This window comes from Pseudoliparis swirei, chromosome 24, assembly GCF_029220125.1.
Source record: "Pseudoliparis swirei isolate HS2019 ecotype Mariana Trench chromosome 24, NWPU_hadal_v1, whole genome shotgun sequence".
Classification (NCBI taxonomy): Eukaryota; Metazoa; Chordata; class Actinopteri; order Perciformes; family Liparidae; genus Pseudoliparis; species Pseudoliparis swirei.
In genome coordinates this window covers 15,769,383-15,789,402 of record NC_079411.1, presented here as the reverse complement: position 1 = coordinate 15,789,402, position 20,020 = coordinate 15,769,383, and the positions used below count along the sequence as shown (strand labels likewise).

The window sequence follows — 20,020 nt, the reverse complement described above, 5'->3', positions numbered from 1 at the left end:
AAATGCGGGACTACTTGTAGTTCCTAGAGTCTTAAAAAGTAGAATGGGAGCCAGAGCCTTTAGTTATCAAGCTCCTCTTTTATGGAACCAGCTTCCACCTTCAGTCCGGGAGGCAGACACAGTCACCTCATTTAAGAGTAGACTTAAGACTTTCCTCTTTGACAGAGCTTATAGTTAGGGCTGAATCAGGTTCACCTGGTCCAGCCCCTTGATATGCTGCTATAGGCTTATAGCTGCTGGGGGACGTTTTAGGATGCACTGAGTACCTATCTCCTCTTTTTTCTCTCCTTAGAGATGAATTTTCATCTCTCCATCACACATTACTAACTCTGCTTTCTCCCCGGAGTCCCATCTGCCTGATGGATCGTGGAGGTCTCCATCGTGGAATACGCCTACTATGAACTATTCATACACTGTCACATTCATTGAATGTATTTTAACTCTAAATCTGTCCTTCTGTACACATTACATCTATTGTTCTGTCCATCCTGGAGAGGGATCCTCCTCTGTTGCTCTCTTGAAGGTTTCTTCCCTTTTTTTCCCCCTGGAGGGTTATTTGGGAGTTTTTCCTGGTCCGATGTGAGGTTTTGGGGCAGGGATGTCTATGTGTACAGATTGTAAAGCACTCCGAGACAAATTTGTAATTTGTGAAATTGGGCTATACAAATAACCTGAATTGAATTGAATAGTCCGGTTCCGGGAAATACCAACTGGAGGAAGTGAAGATATGTGATGCTGTGTTGATTCAAGTGAAACTATGGATTTATAACTTACTTTATTTATAGGACGTATAAATAGGGGTAAATTAGTATGGATATTTTTGTTAAATCTTGCACATATCTATTGTACATATTTTGTTATATATAAACCGACCTCTAGATGGTAGGTGTGGTCTATTTAGTCACCAGTGGTACAACACAAGCTCAATTTGGTTGTGGACGGGGAAACGGGTGAGACCAGTAGACTGGCCGAGCCTTTGCGTGGTGGATGTGTGTAAAGAAAAATAAAATTAAGCTTCATCCAAAACTGCTTTTTGGCTCATTCACTTCTCCTGACACCCGCCATCGTATTAAAGATGTTATGAGGGCCTCATATGTAATTTAACAAAGATGTACATGGCAACTGGGCAGCTCAATCTGCTGATGAGGGTTATGTGATGAATATGAAAGCTTCTGACTGAACTTTTAATCTCAAAATTCATAGTTTACAAATCTCCTAGTACTGTATGTCAAACAACATTAGAGAATCAGTTTGATATTAGATCTTTAAAATAAAGAAAACCTCCCAGAAAACATTTTCTAAAAGTGGTTGTTGAACAAAGAATCCAATCACTGACGCTCATGCGTGACATATTTCTCCTTTTAATCATGAAATGTTTTTTTAAACAAAAATTGCAATTTACAAAGAGCATCAGTGTGTAACTGTAGAGTTAAAACATTTCTGTATTCACGTCGTAACAAAGAGTCACATTATTTACAGCCTTGACACCCACATTGATGACGGATAGAAATGCACTTAACTCCTAATGAGACAAGTTGCTATGGAGATATATATGGACATGATGATGGATGGAACAAGTAGATGATATACATCATTTGTCCACTCTGATGGGAAACACGACAGGAAGTTAAAAAAGTGGATCCTTCCTGACTAGCTCGTGGAGTTGGCGTTAGGGGTTTGCAGGAGTTGCCTGCAGTAACAATACTCCCTTCTTTCCAAACTCGTTTAAAGATTGCTGCAAGTGCAGAGAAATAATATTACAGTCTGTGAGGGCAGAAGGAGGCGGACCAGGAGGGTTTTCCTTCTCTGGTCATTTCTTCCCTTTGCCTTGTCCTTTCCCCTTTCCTTTCCCTTTCCCAGAATCTTCCTTCTTTTCCTTCTTTGACTCCTTGGTTGCTTTGACCTTCTTCTGCTGCAGAGAGGAACAAGACACAGGTCACAGGTCAACAGGGAGAGATAGAAACGTCCGCCGTTGGCAAGCAGGGCGCATGAGCTCCAACATCGTGACCCCGCTGTCAGGGCCCTTACTTTGATCATGGCGTCGGCTTTGAGGCCCTCCTCCTCGGATTCCCACGCCTCGTTGTCCACGTCCTCTCCTCCCAACTCTGACTCCCCCCCTCCACCGCCACCCCCCCGGCGGCCCTTCTTCACCACTTGCAGAGAGTACGGCATCAGGTGGACTTTTCGGTTGTAGGCCCGTGTGAATGCTGCCTTCACCTGCGAGGAAGACGAGCGCATCAGTATGTTTCAAGATGTGAAGTAGAGAACATAAATCAACGAGCCCAACACCAAAATATGACCCCCGCTGACCTTAGGGTCCAGTTTGGAGTAGGGGTCTGCCTGTCCGCCCCAGACGCTGACCTCCATCATGCTGTCCACGTCTTCCCTGATCAGCTGGTAGTTGTCCAGCAGCTGCACAGCATCAGCGGCGCCCTCCGCTCCGTGCCTCTGAAGGGGGCTCAGCAGCGCCTGCCGCAGGTAGAACAGGTAGTCCAGGTTCACCGCCTGCCTGCTGCACATCGTCCTGAACGGGCCGGACACACGAGACGCTCAGATGGACTCCAATGCGGTTGTGCGTGTGAATAGTCACAAAGACGAGCGATGGAGGCCGACTCACTTCAAGCCCATGTGTGAGGCGAGCTCCTGGATGATGCGGGAATGTTTGTTGGTGGAGGAGAACTTGCCGAGCCAGCTGGGGAAGGTGGGGAACTGACTCATGTAGCCTTTCATCAGCTCGCCTGGTAACACACTGGCATAGACGGCCTACACACACACACACACACACACAACGGTGTGTTTAATTACGTTTAAATGTCATCATGTTTATATCATATTATGTAAAAAAAAACACCATAACAATGCCTGAAAGTCAAAGTACATTCTTTCACATAAAAACAGAGTAGGTCATAAAAAGGTCATAGTATACATGATATTAAAGAAATGTAGAATATGGCGTTTTCCAAGGTAGTTTTTTTTTTTACAGTACTTGCTCAAATGAAAAAGGATTTCAGATTACAGAACATGGAGAAGTAGAGGTAGAAGTGTATGTGATTCATTGCATTGATGGAATAGTCTCAATATATTATGTAATGTTAGTCTCCTTCAAACAGATTTATCAAAAGCTCAAATGAAAATGTCTTTTGTTGTACATGGTAAAATATACGTTAGATGACCGACACAGGTCTTCATCAGGTACCAGATTAGAGATTAGGATTGGTTCAGATTGTATCAGGCATGAAAACGGGTCAGGGGTGAAAAAGGTGAGGCAGATAGGCGCGGGGGGGGGGTGCTGGTGGTGACTTCCACGAACATCGATGTTGGACGTTGTATGATAATCTATAGGTCCTCCATTCTGACACCAAGTCAGTGATCGGGCCCTATAATACTATAATAATAGTAATATTGTGTATAATATGGTCATTCATGAACCAACTTCCTTTTTGTTGTTGTTGGCGTGAACAAGTCTTCAAGTCTTGTGCTCTGCTGAGCCATGAGTCTGTTCCTCGAGTCTGTTCCTCGAGTCTGTTCTGCCTCTACCTGGTTGTCACGATCTTCTATACCATACCTGCCATAAATATCATGATACAATACCATAAAAACAGTATACCGTATTTTTTGCACTATAGGGCGCACTTAAAAGCCTTTAATTTTCTCAAAAAACGACAGTGCGCCTTATAATCCGAAGCGCCGTATATATGGATTAATTCTGGTTTTGTTTACTGACCTCTAAGCGATTTTGTGTGGTACAAGGCGCTCACGGCGCTAAGTCAAAATGTTTTAGTACGACTTTGGTAAACTACAAAGCCGCACCGCTTGCAGCATTACGGCTACCGTAGCCAGGAACGTCGCGGAGTAATACATACTGTAGCGACCCTGGGTCAGGAACGCTACGAGACGTAGATGGCTTATAGGGTGTTTATTCAAGGAACATAGAACAAGCTACTGTTGGCCGTAGCCTACGCCAAAACGACAACAAACCGCCGTGAAACCTCAAAACCAGCTTCACGTCTGCTCCGGGTCATAGCTCCGCTCCGAACCCGCGGAACACAACAACACACACACAACATCACTCGCTGTCCAATCACAGACCCGCCTCACAGCTACCAGCTCGTGAGACGTTCACTTACATCCGGACATAACATTTCCCTCAGTCCGTTACAATACTGTGCTTCGCCATAATATTACAGTGTGTGTATAAGGATCCCAAAATACAACCGAATAAGGTTGGTAGTTATTGTGAATACGCTCATTAACGTTTGAATAATGTTGAGGATTATTGTGAACGCGTTTAATAAAGTTTGATCGACTGAGTTATCTGACTGTTTTTTTTCCACTGAATGCGCCTTATAGTCCGGTGCGCTTTATATATGAAAAAAGATCGAAAATAGACCATTCATTGACAGTGCGCCTTATAATCTAGTGCGACCTATAGTGCAAAAAATACGGTACCATAAATACGATACTGGTATATTTATCTATAATAGTAATAAATAAAATATCTGTATGGTTCACTTTTTACCAACTTTTTCAACACTTAACAAATAGCAGTAATATTAGTATTAATACAGCAAGATATGAATGAAACTACATGGAGCCATCATAGCATTGATCAATGATTATCACTATGAGGCCGTTAATCTCTGACCAGAGGATACAGAGTTCATCAGGAAGAGCAGCTGTAGAGTTACAGAACTTTACAGACTGAACTTAAATATTTCACTTCTGGCATCTTTTTTTATTTTTATTTTTAAAGCCGAAAATTCCGCCACTTAACGCCACTCTCTGTTAGCGCTGCGCTGCGCGTGCAAACAGCTTGACACGGAGCAGCGCGTGCGCTCTGATCTCTCTTTTAATGAAGTATTGAGACTAAAAATATGCTAAATCACATCGCTCTTAACGTACGGGTACTTTGTCAGCATCGCTCCACCGTGCAGCGCGACAGCAGCAGAAGTAGCGTCTAACATTCAAGCTAACCTAAACCACCAAACGCTGAAGACATCTTGACGCTGATTGGCCGAGACGCGACACGTCCCATCAAAGATGTTTTATTGCGAAGAGCAACACTTCACATTTTCTCCGTGTCCCACTCCAATCTCATAAACGCCGGCCGGCCAATTGACCCCCCCCCTACCCCAAAACAAAAACTCTTCGGATCTACACGATTCACGTAAATCACCTATTTTGGTTTCAAAACGGCGAATTTCGCCGAAAGGTGAGGGATTCTCATGCCTGTTGTATTCATTCTTAGTATGTGGGACGGGACAGCGTTGATCCCATCCAGGCTACACCTGTGGCCTTCACACAGAGTCAGTTACGCCCAACCATTTGTCCAAAAAACATTTCCCCGTTTTCCATAAAGGGGCCGTATCATCAAGTCAGTGGGAAGTGTGTGTGTGTGTGTGTATGTGTGTGTTACCTGGGTGGGCAGCAACGACCAGTTCTGCCGAGAGCGGATCTGTCGGTCCACCAGGTCTCCGTCAGAGATGGCGTCAGCCGTCTTGCTGAGCAGCATCAGGTGGGCCTTCAGGTCCCCACTGTGAGAGGAGGGACACAAAATATTATGCGAATAGTTCGACATTGCAGGCAAATATTTGTTCCGCTTTCTTGTCGAGAGCTGAGAGGATTGATGCCGCGCCCGGCGTCCGTGCATTTAATGGCGCATTAGCTCCGCATAGCGAGACGGGAAGCGGCTGGCCTCTCTCACCCGGCAGCCTTCGGCCGAACATGCAGGTAGTTCTCTTGGACAAAGAGCGGCGCCAGCGAGTAGTCGTGGAAGAAGAGGTCCGACTTGTCGATGAGGCTCATGTGGGCGCTCTCCTCCCCGAAGCAGAACACCTTCCGGCAAACGTCAAACGGCCCCAGTTTCATGTCTTTGCGGGCGCTGGCTGCGTCGGACTTGCACTGGTCGTACGTCATCACCTTGTCTTTGGCCGACCACATGCTCAGGTTGTGGATCACCTGGCGAAAACAAGCAGTCGGCACAGTGAGAGGGTCGCGAGTGAAGACATATCCTCAGTGGGAATCTACGAGACGTTGCCTTCTTTACCTGTCGGACGTCGTGATTGGAGGCGAGGATCATTTCGTTAAGAGCTGGGGGCGGGATCTTTATTCCCTCTTTGAAGGCGAGGGACATCATAGCTCCCTGAATGGAGCGGAGAAAATAAATATTTACATCTCATGCATGTATGTGTACAGTATGTATGTATGTGTGTGTGTGTGTGTGTGTGTACCTTGATCTGTTCCACTCGCGGCCTCTGGAAGCGCAGATCGAAGCAGTAGTTTGCTAGCGACCTGATCTTCTGGTGGTTACGATCGTTGCACATGAAGATGATGGGTATCTTTGAATATTTGATCAGGCCGATCATCTCCTGCAAGAGTCAAAGTGTCAGAGGTCAGTCTGAACATGAAGCACCCGTCCACCAATTGTTACACAGCACAGTTATCATCAGTGAAATATGCAGCCATGCACTAATGTCATCACGAATTGAACACATGAACATTAGATCAATAAAAACACACATGTTTTTATTATTAAACATCCGTTTTACCATCCAAAAGTCAAGATCAACCTCTTCAGAATTTGGTCAGACAGAATGTTTTTGGTAGTTTTTTTTGTACCTGTATTCCTCCGCGGTCCTCGTTGCCGGCCATGCCATCAACCTCATCCATGATCAGGACGTGTTGACTGCTCACTTTCTGAGAGGTGCCTACGAAACACACAGCGACAGTCACACCACCCACTCACGCAGAGTGTACATGGTGAAGGCAGCGGGGAAATATCCAACTTGACCAGTTCTTTGTCAACGCCCCCTGCTGCTGCGCCGGCTCTCGTCTGTGGCGAGTATGTTTCCTAGTTTGCTGGCACATTCACATTATTGATTATTAGAATATAGATATCACCTGGATTGGTCTACTTACAACTGAGGTGACTCGTGCCGGTCTCAGGACCTCCAGTTAGTGACTAGCTTGCTTGCTGGCTAGATGCTCATAATCAATAATGTGTACATGCCAGAAAACTAAGGAACATAATCATCATTGGGGCCGCAGCTTTTTCCTCACTACCGTAATAAACTTGGGGCGAAATTCCAGCTCATTGCATCATAAGATGGTCAATTTAGTTTGCAACCAAATCAAACTCAGACTTCAGTTCCTATCGCTGTTTCACAATTAAAACATTATGACACCAACACGACACTAAAGGTTCAAATGTGGAACGGACACGCAGCGCGAACACCAAAGAGAAGAGGGCTCACCTTTGTAGAAGCTCTCGATGCTGGTGTTGGTGAGCGACTGAGCGACCACTTCCTTCAGACAGCTTTTGCTGCGAGTGCAGCTCGCGTTCATCTCCACGTAGCTCAAGCCCAACTCCTACACACACACACACACACACGGTTTAGTCAAGACTAAATACAAAAGAGGTCGAGGTCAAAGCTAAACCTGAAAGTCATTTAAAGTCACTGGTGAATACAAAGGAAAGCACCCAGAAACCTGGCCGTGTGTTTTCAGACTGACCTCACAGGCGAGAGCTGCTGTGGTGGTCTTCCCCACGCCCGGAGGTCCAGAGAGCAGAGCAGCTTTGAATGTCGATCCATCGTCTCTCCCTCCTCCAAACTTCCCGAACCTCGCAGCTGCACCGCAACAGACACGGAGACAGTTTTCAGAACTATAATGAATAAATCTAGTTTATTTTTATTGTTAGTGATACTCTGAATTCTGCTCGCGCACACCTTGAGAGGAAGTGAGAGGAACCGCCTCCTACCTGCTGGCTTGGATGAGCGCCCGCTGTGGTGTTTGCTCCAGTTCTGCAGCCAGCGGAGCAGCTTATTGGCACAGCTCTGGTCTCCCTGTTGGCCAATCACAGCCTTCAGAGAGCGCGGGCGGTACTTGTCCACCCACAGCAGACTGACATCGTCCCCCGCCGCCGACGGGGAAGACTTTCGTGGGGCTGAGGATGACGAGGAGGAGGAGGAGAGGCCGAGTTCCCGGCGGGCTGTGGGTCCAGAGCCTCTCCCAGGTGGAGTGCCTCCACTCCTGGTCCTGGCCCCGTGGCCTTGTGCCAGGCCGGTCTTTGACGGGCTCGGGGTGTGAGGGGACCAAGAATTCCCCTTAGAGGGAGAGATCTTCTGGGCTTTTGGGGTGCTCTTTGATGTCCTGCTCGGCGGGGTCCTGGTCTTTGAGGCTTTGCTCTATAATAATAATAAAAAACTTCCCAGATTAGTAACAACACATCAAATTAAAATGTATCCTGATGTGCATGATATAAACAAACAGAGATGCTCTCTAAAATAACCAAAGCAGCATTTTTTAAGAATCTCTTTTTTAATGAAAACGTATAAATATAATAAGAATAAGAATATAAAGACATTTGGAAAATCACTTTGACCGCAAAAGAAAAGAGATATGTTTGCGATTCCTGTTTTTTTTGACAAAGCATGAAATATCATTATTATTTTACAATCAACACTTGACGTGATGAAGGCACTTGCAAATGACGAGGTAGTAGAAAAGAGCTGACCTCAGCCTCTGCCGTGATTTCGTACTTGGACTTCTTTCCTGGTTTGGTCCTGATCAGCTCCAACAGACCATCCTCGTCTAGGATCTTGGTGCCCAAACTCTCCGCCTGAGTAGAAAGCCAACCGTACAAACACACCATATTATTTGAGCCCTTATCCGCTCCCATTGCATCTATAATGCAGCCGACACATCAGGGATTAATTAGTCTTCATACGATTAGAAAGTCATCCTCAGTGAGTCCGGATCAGGTGGGTCACCTTCTCGAGCTTGGAGACTCCGCTGTCTCTGCCCTGCACCAGGTAGGTGGTCTTCTTGCTTACGTTGCCCGTCACCTTGCCTCCGTAGCGCTCGATGAGGGATTTGGCGGCATCGCGCTCAATAGACTCCATGACCCCCGTCAGCACGAACATGCAGCCCTCCAAACAGTTCTCCCCACCCTGGAAAACACACACACACACACAGTACACAGACACGGATTAGGAACGAGATGAGGGAAGGTCAAAAGGTGATCCGTCTGAAGGCCGATCTGTGTGAGTGTGTGTGTGTGTGTGTGTGTGCGTTACCTGTGGGATGTCCTTGGAGCCGAGAGCTCGTGGTCCATCTCTGTTGAGGAAGTTCCTGTAAGCTGCAGAGTTGACCTTCTTCTTCTCTGAGTCCTCAGGACTCGTGCTCTACTCGGATTGAGACAGAAAGGACATGTTAATGTGTTTTCAAGTTGTGAACTCTGGGATCTTTTAAATTCTTTGCATATTAACGTCACGTTGTTGTGCTTCGTGTTTGCTCACCTCTGGTTTCTCGGGAGACGTTTTAACCGTGGCGGCTGCACTTCCCGCTTTGGGAGTGACCTTCTTGTCTGAGCTTGACGAAGCGAGGGCCTCCTTTTTGGGAGAGATTATCATTTTTGTGGGTGAAACGGGCCTTTTGCCCTTTGACCCGTCATCTCGCTCCTCTTTTTTCTTCTTCATCATGGCCAGTTTGGAGCTGGCTTTGACCGTGGCGGTGTCCTTCTTAGGGGTCGGGTCAATCACATCCTCTGACGTGCTGCCCTTTCTTTTGGTCTGTGACGTGCCGGCTGCGGAGTCGGTCCTGCTCATTTTGGGAAACGCAGCGGCTGGCCTTTCATCAGAGCCTTTACGAGCCTGGATAAGAACACACACACAAACTTATTTTCACCAACCACCAGGATTAAAAAGCGGACCTTTCCTTTGTGCTGTTGTATTATTATATGACCTTCTTTGCTTGAGGCTCCTCATCCAGCATGGCCAGAGTTCTGGCAAACTCCTCGTCCTCGTGGACCTGCTTTTCCAGCTGATGGGGTTGGGTCGAGAAGAAAAAAGCAGACTTTGAATAAAAGGTTTTAACTGAGATGCAAATTGTGTCCTCCGTTACTCCTGAAACTTTTTACAGTCAAGTATTTAAGCAAAAAATTAGAACATTATTAAAATGATATAAAAAAATAATTCAAAAACTATTCACATTTCCAGGCATGAGAGGCAAACGTTTAAAGTCTTTTGCAGGTTTTCTATGAGAGCACCAGCCCTCCTACGCCTACAGACAAAGACATTTAGGCAACACTTTATAATAACTACACGCTAGTTAGCATTAGTTAAGTACGAGTAAACACTTAAATAATTTATAAAGCATTGTTCCAACATTAACACATTAGTATGCAATTCATAAACAGTTATACATGTTTTATTCTTTATTAATAAGCTTGACTATTATGCGTTTCATGATTGGGTTTTCATACTTTATAAATGATGTATTCCCCATTTTTAAATGAAGTAACATATATTACAAACAAATTATTAAGGACATATAGATGATTAATAAGATAATTTACAAAGTTTTAATAAATTATTAATAATTCATGCATTTATTTATACACATGATTTAGATATGCTGTAATGGTTAGGGACTATGTTAACATGTGCTTTATAAATATGTTTTAATACTGCAATTCATGATTAATTCAGGTAGTTAGTTCGATAGTTAAGTATTTTGTGTGACCTCATCTAAAGTGAGGACTATCTATGCCGTACAAAACAGACAATCGTCTTGAAATTACTAACGACGACTATTTTTGTTATCGAGAAATCTGCAGATTACTCAGGTTAAAAAAATCAAAGCCATTTGAATTTATCATTGCCGAGCATGGCATATTCGGTTTGTGTTATCCATCTAAAAAGGTGAACTGATAAGGAACCGCCTACCTCCATCATGTCCTCATCCATCTGCAGCTGTTTGGCGATTTGCTCATCACTCAAGTCATCTACTTCCGGAGATGGCTGAGAAGAAGCACTCACGGCCTTTCGTTTGATGCTGGCCACCAGCTTCTTATCCGAGCGCTGAACGGCCGCACTGCCAAAGTAGTCGAGTACCGAGGTGGGGGTTTGTTTGTGTGTTGGAGGCGAAGTTGACTTTGGGGTGACGGGAGACTTCAGCGCGGCTTTCCCCGGGGCGGTGGAGGGCTTCGGCGGGGACCTCAGCCCCTCTTTGACCCCTTGTCGAGCGCTGCCTGCACCTGGTTTTGCCGCCTGTTTGGCCGAGCCGTTCTGCTTGGGTTTGGAGACCTTCTTCAAAGTCTGAAAGTTATCACTATCAGAGTCTAGAAAAAAGAAAAAGAGAAAAAAGCCAATTTAAAAACATTTTCTATAAATTCCTCATATTCAAGCTGGACCCATCTTCCTACCAATGCGTTTAGAATGATGACATGAAGGGTTTCATTTTGCCTGTTGCACTTCCAAACCTAGTTCTTCTCATATTAATCGCTGAAGTTTATTAAATTCAAGAGGTCAAAATGTAGTTTTTATATCTGCTTATTCAGGGTTCTCACTCTTTTCTAGAGATAATTTCCCAGGACTTTTTCAAAGAGGAACTTGCTGGTATCACAGACCGGGGGTCGCGCCGTTATCTAATATGTTTCTCTCTAATTTCAAAGACTATGGCTATACTTATGTATGAGATCATCTCTTTCCCATCATCGTCATCAAGGTCAATGTGACAACTGGTCACGAGTCATGGCCCAAGAATGAGAGTATGCTAAAAAGAAAAGGAAACATTGATCCATTACCTGTTTCAGAGACGTACTGCACAGGATCTTTTTTGGGCAGCGGCTCCATTTTGCCCGTGGTCCGTTTCTCTTTGGGGGACTTGTTTGACTTCTTCGCTGGCTCCTCATCCTCAGAGTCTGCACAGACAGAAAGACGAGGGGAGGTTGAAGAGCAACGTTCCAAAACGTCAAAACGTCGACCACAGCTGATCAAAAAGTCCTCAATCTGAAAAACATCTGTGTTTCTGAAAAATAATTCTTTGACATTGTGTTAGACAGTAATTATGTCAAGAATATTTTAAGAAACCTCAAACTCGTCTAACCATCTGGATTCAAACTATTCAGTCCACTGCCCATAGAAAATACTTTTAACAAAGTTATTTTTGTATTTGTTATTTTACATTGTAAATCATTCTAAATATCTTTGAGTCGCCGCCCGCATCTCCAGAATTGTTCAGGAACTCAAAAAATTTACAAATATAAAATAAAACGAAATGGAAATTCACTCGCATCGTCCACCTAGACGCCTTGCTCTGAACCTCGATGCATAACAACAGAGGAGAGGCACAAGCTGCATCATGGTGCAGCACATAACCTTACATACCAGATTCTATGACTGCATACTTCTTCCGTTTTTTCTCACTGTCCTTCCGTTTCTCCTCTGGTTTGGAGCTTTTCACCTGAAGCATATGAACCACAATGAAACATGATGGAGAATGAAACAGATGAATGAATGGGTGGGGGGGGGGGAGCAACATCATTTCCTTGCCTTGGCAGTCTCCTTTTTTTTCTTTTTCACTTCCTCGTCCGAAGAGAGCGGATTCTTCTTCTTCTTCTTATCTGTCTTGACGTTTCCGTTTGGAGCTGCTGGTTTCTGCACCGCGCACTTGTCTGACGTCGGTGGAAAGAAGCGCCTGATGTCCTGCGTGTCGACATGCAACGTTACGATGTTTTAATAAACCGGATAACGAAATGATCTGAACACAGACTACAGCGCTGCACCGCTATCCATCTGACGGCACTTAACTACAACGTTGCACACACTGCATGCAAATGGATGCTTTACAGTTTGAAGATTTCCCTTTCTCGATTTGCTTATTTCTAAGGAAAAGATGCGTCGTTTAAACGAACAACATCGGTGTGACAACAACTGTGACCGGTGTGCGGTATTAACTGGTTTTTGAATTAACTGGTTTTGGTACGCGTGCATGAGGCAGATGTGCCGTAGGAGTGGCCTCGAGTTGCCTCTCAGGACCCGTCTCGACTAACTAGGAAATGCACATTTCCATCGCTTAGTCTCTCTGTCACGTTCTTTTTATGTAACGCTAATGTTTTAAAGACTAAACACGGATGACTTTGCTGTAAAATGTGATACCTGTTCGGGAGGCTGTAGTTGAGACGCCGAGGACACGGAGCGAGGACAAAGTAGGTGACTCTGCTGGTGCCTGTTCAATATACGACTAACTTCAATAAATACTTGACAAAATGCTCTTGTTGTCAGTCTGATATTTATGTTATACGTCGTTATCTGACGTCAAGTCGATGTGAGACCAGTTTACTCTTAAAGGGTACCTGTAGTGAAAGCGAATATGTAGCCAGATCAAAAGATAATGTGTTTCTAAAGGTTATTCATGCACTGACGGTCCAGTATTCAATAGCAATACGTAGTTTAGGCTGTTCAAAGTCCTCAACTCCGACATGCGACATTGCACTGGAGCTTGAATATGTCGCGGGTGGTGTGACGTCAGATCGTTGAGAGATCGACAGCCAGCCACAGCGGATGTGTTCAGATACCAATATAAACAACGTCGAGCGCTCGCAAACAAATGCTGAGAGATTGATAATATGGACGATGAAAGATTGTCTGATTCAGCAACTGGATACTTGTTTGAACCTTTAAAAGCAGACTATCCCCATTTAGTTAACTGTGACAGCGATAGCGATGATTCTGATGAAGTTGATGCCGAAGGACCGCCGGTCCAGATGCTTCACCGTGCGGACCGTGCACGCAAGTCGGCGGACGTTTGGTGCAGTTGTGGGAAATGTGTGCCACAGAAAACAGACATAGAGTGCATTTGTTGTAAAGAACACAAACTTATGTCCGATGATATAGTGACATTAGACCTCATCTGCTTCACACAAAAGCGTGAGCTTGATAGCTACATCGCGCATAAGCCAGCGCTGGAGATGTCTTTCATTGATGCAATGTTCGGCCGACATGTTCGGGGGTGCTAGTGACTTTTTCTTTGCTCCGTCCGTCCCGATGCGCGCAAACCGGTGTCGGAGCTCCGCGCACGAGACGGCGGGCAGAGGACTGTCAACGCAACACGTAGAGACAGAAATGACATGCTGCTGCTGTAATGTGGCGCTATAGAGAAAGTGACAGGGGGGCGGGCCAAATTTTTTTTATGTCATGCGATCTACCAATACTACGCCGCGATCGACTGGCAGGTCGCCGCGATCGACGTATTGAGCACCCCTGATATAGATTGTGTAATTCTTGAGGCTACCGATCTATCCCAAGAAGCAACGCGTGTAGAAGTGGCTCCGGATTGGCTGAATTCCTTTCAACGACTCAACGTCATAGTTAGCTTTGACATGAGTAAATAACTAGCAAAATGGCTGCGCCCTGAAGCGTTCATGGACTCGGAATGTTGACAAAGAAATGTAAATCCTCGGGCTATGCGTGACTTGTTGACAATAGCGGCGGGGTAAATATGATTTATTTGATGCGCCGAATGGATGTAGCACGTTGTTGTTTTGCACTACAGGTACCCTTTAATACAGTGTGTAATGAAGCATGTAGCCCGTTGTTTACACCCAGCTCGCCCACCGCTGTCAGCTGGGAAACTGTGATCGACTCAGATTAAGTTGTGATACCACAACAAGACTTTGTGCTGTCTTCACATCTCTTATGTTTTATATTCGAGACTACGGATCAACATATATCCTCGTAACTATACTCTACCCTGTGCAGCACTCACTGTCCAGATTAAACATGACTGTTACCTGTTGTTTTGTTACGATAAGGACACACATAACTACACACAGGAGTGAGCGTGTCTTTTGACACATGACGGGGGAGCAGCTTGCTCCAGCCTTCATTTAGGATTTCGACGGCATTAACGAAACGTTTTCCACCTTCATGACGAACATATCACTTGTTCACTGGCGATACAAAAAATTTAAAAATGGATTAAGATTAACGCCAAGAATCGAACCTGCGATCATCTGCGACCACAGGGCCTCCTAACTTGCATCCCAACTACTATTGAGCTATAGAGGAATATGGGTTGATTACAGTCAGTTTAAGTTTTAGATGAATAGATAAATCACTCATAGTGATAATCAGTAACTGCGTTTCCTATTGTCGCATCAACTTTAATGCACAAAGCGGCTGTTGCCTATGCAATCACGTATTTGAGTTAGGTGGGTCTATGATGTTAGAAGAAAAGGCAGTCGGTGTTAGAATATATTATATAAATATTAATGTCTTCCAAAGTTACTATATTACTTACTTAATTTGCTCAAAGTCAGTTTTTGTTATTGTAAAGTACATTGTAATGTAAATCGGGTTATCGGGTGAAATACCTATAGCTCAATGGTAGTTCACAAGCAACGAACAGAACAGCAGGTGCACAAGTCGGCTGTTCGATTCTTTGAGAAATCCGTGTTTATATTATTTTTGTATTGTCGGTTTAGATATTTTTTTATCACCAGTGAACAAGTGATATGTTAGTCATGAAGGTGGAAAACGTTTCGTTAATGCCGTCGAAATCCTAAATGAAGGCTGGAGCAAGCTGCTCCCCCGTCATGTGTCAAAAGACACGCTCACTCCTGTGTGTAGTTATGTGTGTCCTTATCGTAACAAAACAACAGGTAACAGTCATGTTTAATCTGGACAGTGAGTGCTGCACAGGGTAGAGTATAGTTACGAGGATATATGTTGATCCGTAGTCTCGAATATAAAACATAAGAGATGTGAAGACAGCACAAAGTCTTGTTGTGGTATCACAACTTAATCTGAGTCGATCACAGTTTCCCAGCTGACAGCGGTGGGCGAGCTGGGTGTAAACAACGGGCTACATGCTTCATTACACACTGTATTAAGAGTAAACTGGTCTCACATCGACTTGACGTCAGATTTATTTAAATGGTTTATTTAATAAGGGACAGTGCACATTGATAAAAACATTGCAGTAAATGTGCCAGAGTTAGCCAAGAGGCTATTTTTCATCTGTAGTCCCAATGTTGCTGATGTTAAGAACAAACCTAAAAACATAAGATTGCAAATACAATCTACAGATAAAGCAAATAAAATAGGGGAGAACAATGTTAAAATGGACAGAATAAAAACATAATGTCAGAGATACAACATAAAAGCTTACAGACTAAATGTGACATACAACTGCAAACAGGTGGAGTAAACGACCGACCAGCAAGTCAAGACATACAGAGACCGGACAACAGACAGACAACAACTGACAGACAGACAAAATGAAAGTCCAACCTGGGCAGATGGAGGAGGTAGTTACAGTCTAGTGCTGACAGAGCTGGGTAGTAATGTACCATTTCTTTGTTTCTGCTTTAAAAGAGTTGAATGATTGTAGCTCTCTGATAGATCCTGGAATGTAGTTCCAGTGAACTGCTGCTTGTACTGAGAAAGCAGCATGACTAAAAGCACTTTTCCTGAGAGGGACGATACAATCCCCTCTTGCTGCACCTCTTGTGAGCCGATATCCAGTTCGTGTGGTGACAAATTGTTTGAGAGGAGGAGAGGTCAATCCATGTATGATTTTGTACATCAGACAGACGTGCACATATTTAATCAAGTTATCCCAACTAAGCAAGTTGTATTTTTTAGAATAGGACAGTGATGAGACAGAACTTTTTTTATCAAGAGTTTTGAGTGTACGCTTGTATAATGACTGTAATGGTTTGAGCGTAGTGGCACTAGCATGTGACCAGGTTGTTAAACAGTAGGTGATATGGGAAATAACCATTGAATGCATGAATGTTTTAGCTGCCTCTGTTGACATGTAGTTGCGAGAATCGGAAATTGGATAGATTGAATTTTACCCGATTACAAACTTTTTCACCTGTGATTTGAAAGACAGATTTGAATCAAAAGTACTCCCAGGTACTTGTATTCAGATACAACCTTTAGCCTCTCCCAGATACAAAAACATCCGGTTCTACACTATCAGAGTTTCTTTTGGTAAAAAACATACACACAGTTTTGGATATATTGAGTTGTAAACAACATTGCGTTAACCAAGTAGTCACATTAGCCATGGATGTAGTGAGTTCTTTGCTACATCTCCCAAATTGCTGCCATGCAGATAAATGACGGTGTCATCGGCATACATTTGAATATTGGAATGAGGACAAACTGATGGCAGATCATTAATATATAAGGAAAATAATAATGGGCCCAGGACAGATCCTTGTGGGACACCTGTAGACAAGCGGAGGGCAGCGGATTGATGTTTTTGAATTTGGACAGACTGTGACCTATTAAGCAAATATGATTCCATCCATTTAAGTGTACCTGAGGAGAAGTTGTAACTGTGCAATTTGGACAAAAGAATACTATGATTTACAGTGTCAAATGCCTTCTTGAGATCAAGATACACAGCTCCAACAACACCCCCTTTGTCCAGTAGAAATTTTATTTTTTCGGTAAAGAAACAGGTGGCCGTCTCAGTGGAATAATTGGCTCTAAAGCGAATTGCATTGGATGAAGGGCAAAGGGACTGTTTTCAAATGGCAGATCATTTGCTCAGCTACCAACTTCTCTGCAACTTTTGATATTGTAGGCAGGATACTGATTGGTCTGTAATTAGAGGAGAAAGGCGATCTCCTTCTTTAAATACTGGAATAACAGCAGCCGACTTCCAAACACTGGGAAACATGTTCTGAGAGATTGAGAGGTTGATGATATTGCTGATGGGATTTATTAGTGTTTTGGTAAGAGTTTTGAGCATAACGGCATCCATACCAAATGTATCTTTAGTTTTGGATGGTTTAAGAAAACTGATTATTCTTGTGACGTCTGAGTGAGTGACACTTCTTATGATGAAAGTTGGCTCCAATGTATTTACTGTACAGACAGGTCTAATCTCAGGGGAGAAACATTTAGCAATGGTGGCAACAGAATCAATGAAATAGTGATTGAAAGCTTTTGCTATTTCAACTGGATTATTTGACAGTTTACCATTAATGTTAAGTTCTTGCAGCTTCCTTACTTTGTTGGGATGTCCCATTAGCTTGTGTAACTGATCCCAGACCATTTTAGTTTTACCTCTCGCTTTTTCTATTACAGTCATGAAGAAATCTGCCTTAGAAATCTGCCTTAGATAACGACGTATAACATAAATATCAGACTGACAACAAGAGCAATGTGTCAAGTATTTATTGAAGTTAGTCGTATATTGAACAGGCACCAGCAGTCACCTACTTTGTCCTCGCTCCGTGTCCTCGGCGTCTCAACTACAGCCTCCCGAACAGGTATCACATTTTACAGCAAAGTCATCCGTGTTTAGTCTTTAAAACATTAGCGTTACATAAAAAGAACGTGACAGAGAGGCTAAGCGATGGAAATGTGCATTTCCTAGTTAGTCAGACGGGTCCTGAGAGGCAACTCGAGGCCACTCCTACGGCACATCTGCCTCATGCACGCGTACCAAAACCAGTTAATTCAAAAACCAGTTAATACCGCACACCGGACAACACGGAACCAACGACGATCAACTTTCACTCGCTAACTTTGATAACTACTTTTTCATCTTTAGCTGCAGCTAATCAAAGCACTTGTCTCTGGTTCCAACAGCAACTTAAGTTCAACAACAGGATTATTTAATATTTCGTTGTGTTTTGTATATTGTTGTTTATATTGGCAGCTTGCAGACAGAGCGCATTATACCTTTACATGCGTAACTTACCATTATTTACAGGCTTTCTCGCAGTTTAGGATCAGGTTTGTTGTCAGAAAAATAAATGTAATCATCCAACTGCTTGGCGCGAAGCTGGATTCTGTCGCCTGAAGATGACGCACAACCGGATGCGTCATGTCCGTCACAACGGAGCGTTTTTACTTAAAAAATAATAATAAAACACATTTACGCAACACGAGCATAGGGAAAATAAATAGGGTTATCAGGAGAATATATATATATATATATATATATATAAAGTCAAATGTACTTATAACTCTGGTGATCCCTTAACCTAACGTTGTGTCCAAATACAGATGGTATTCCCATCAGCCTCGGCTCTACTGTTATTTTCTAGTTAGCTAATGCTACCATGCTACACTAAAATGGTGAACATGGTAAACATTGTACCTGTTAGAATGTAACTGTCCACATTTTCACTTATAACTAAAGGTCAGTACGATAGGTTGTGCTTCTGCACTGTGGTGCTAGGAGCTAACTGCTAATTAGCAATTCAAGCAAATGCACGTATTTAGCGACCGCATCGCCAACATATTGTTGGATATCATGCCTTACATATCATAAATGAAAGGTTTTATCGTCATTCTATCAAGTCTGTACTTTTAAATGTTAATATGTTGTTAATAAATGGATTTTGATTATCTGCACCAATTAAAGACAAAGCAAGGGCCTTGCTGGAAGTGGATTTTCCACTACCTGGCAACCCAAAATATGTTCTTTATACTACCTTGTAATTGTCTTAAAAGCATTGGTAGACATTTTTTACTAACCATGAACAAAGCAACTGTAATTTAAATAAAATAATATACTGTATATATACTCTATTTACTGCAAAACCTCCTCAACACTGTATTGATGCAAGGTTTCCACCCTGGGGCTGACAGTGTTTCAACAGTGGGGTAAAAAGACAGACAGAGGCAGTGCTAAAGGAAACACATACTCTCAGAGGAAGAGGACAATTAAATAAATGTGCAAATCCTCCAGGGTACCCAAGTCTGAGCGCAACTCAATGTAGTTTCAGCAATGTAGAAACAGCGGCTATCGTGCAGTGTCCAATTAGTGGGACAAGATACAAGATGAGATTGGCATGGAAGATGATGCAGAGAAAAAGTCACCATAATGACAATGCAATGAGTGTTAAACCCTTCTGCTGCTCTGCAAAGGCAGGTCACTTCAGACGGAGTGCAATTGTGAAAAAAGTTGTTTAAAATTTCCCGACAAGTTAAAGACAGGTTGTCAACCTATAATGCTGAAGAAATGTAATGGTTATGAAAATTATGGTCTTTTTATGCATGTCAAATTAAAAGGCTGTCACGTTGAAACAAACTGTTCTGAGTTTGACAGAATTATCTGTACAGCTTTCTTCAAGTGCACACTTTTTGACCCCGTTTAGGAAATTATGTAATGAGTTCAAGATCAATATGATTCCACATAATCTACTTCCTCAACCCATAGGAGCTCGGGTGTTTTGCCAAACATTCCTAGATGCAAGAGACAC

The 20,020-nt window shown here is 43.4% G+C and overlaps 1 protein-coding gene across 1 annotated transcript; it reads right to left on the bottom strand.

Moving 5' to 3' along the window:
- Positions 1-1,343: 1,343 nt before the first annotated feature.
- On the bottom strand, positions 1,344-18,603 carry rfc1 (replication factor C (activator 1) 1). Its single transcript, XM_056409506.1, has 22 exons — positions 18,511-18,603; positions 12,336-12,488; positions 12,171-12,246; positions 11,588-11,704; positions 10,728-11,122; positions 9,745-9,822; positions 9,300-9,653; positions 9,078-9,185; positions 8,772-8,951; positions 8,516-8,620; positions 7,760-8,186; positions 7,513-7,628; positions 7,254-7,368; positions 6,619-6,707; positions 6,231-6,368; positions 6,047-6,142; positions 5,705-5,958; positions 5,417-5,534; positions 2,618-2,763; positions 2,311-2,524; positions 2,029-2,217; positions 1,344-1,912 (listed from the first exon to the last, which is right to left on the bottom strand). Exons 1-22 carry the CDS (start codon positions 18,511-18,513, stop codon positions 1,811-1,813), a joined length of 3,573 nt encoding a protein of 1,190 aa, XP_056265481.1. The 5' UTR covers positions 18,514-18,603; the 3' UTR covers positions 1,344-1,810.
- Between the last annotated feature and the right edge of the window lie 1,417 nt (positions 18,604-20,020).

Bases quoted from the DNA above. Each gene is read 5' to 3' on its own strand.
- rfc1 (XM_056409506.1), bottom strand. The intron at 9,823-10,727 runs GTAGGCGGTTCC...CAACCCCATCAG, and splicing joins TGGATGAGGACATGATGGAG to CTGGAAAAGCAGGTCCACGA. The intron at 1,913-2,028 runs GTAAGGGCCCTG...TCCTCTCTGCAG, and splicing joins AAGCCGACGCCATGATCAAA to CAGAAGAAGGTCAAAGCAAC.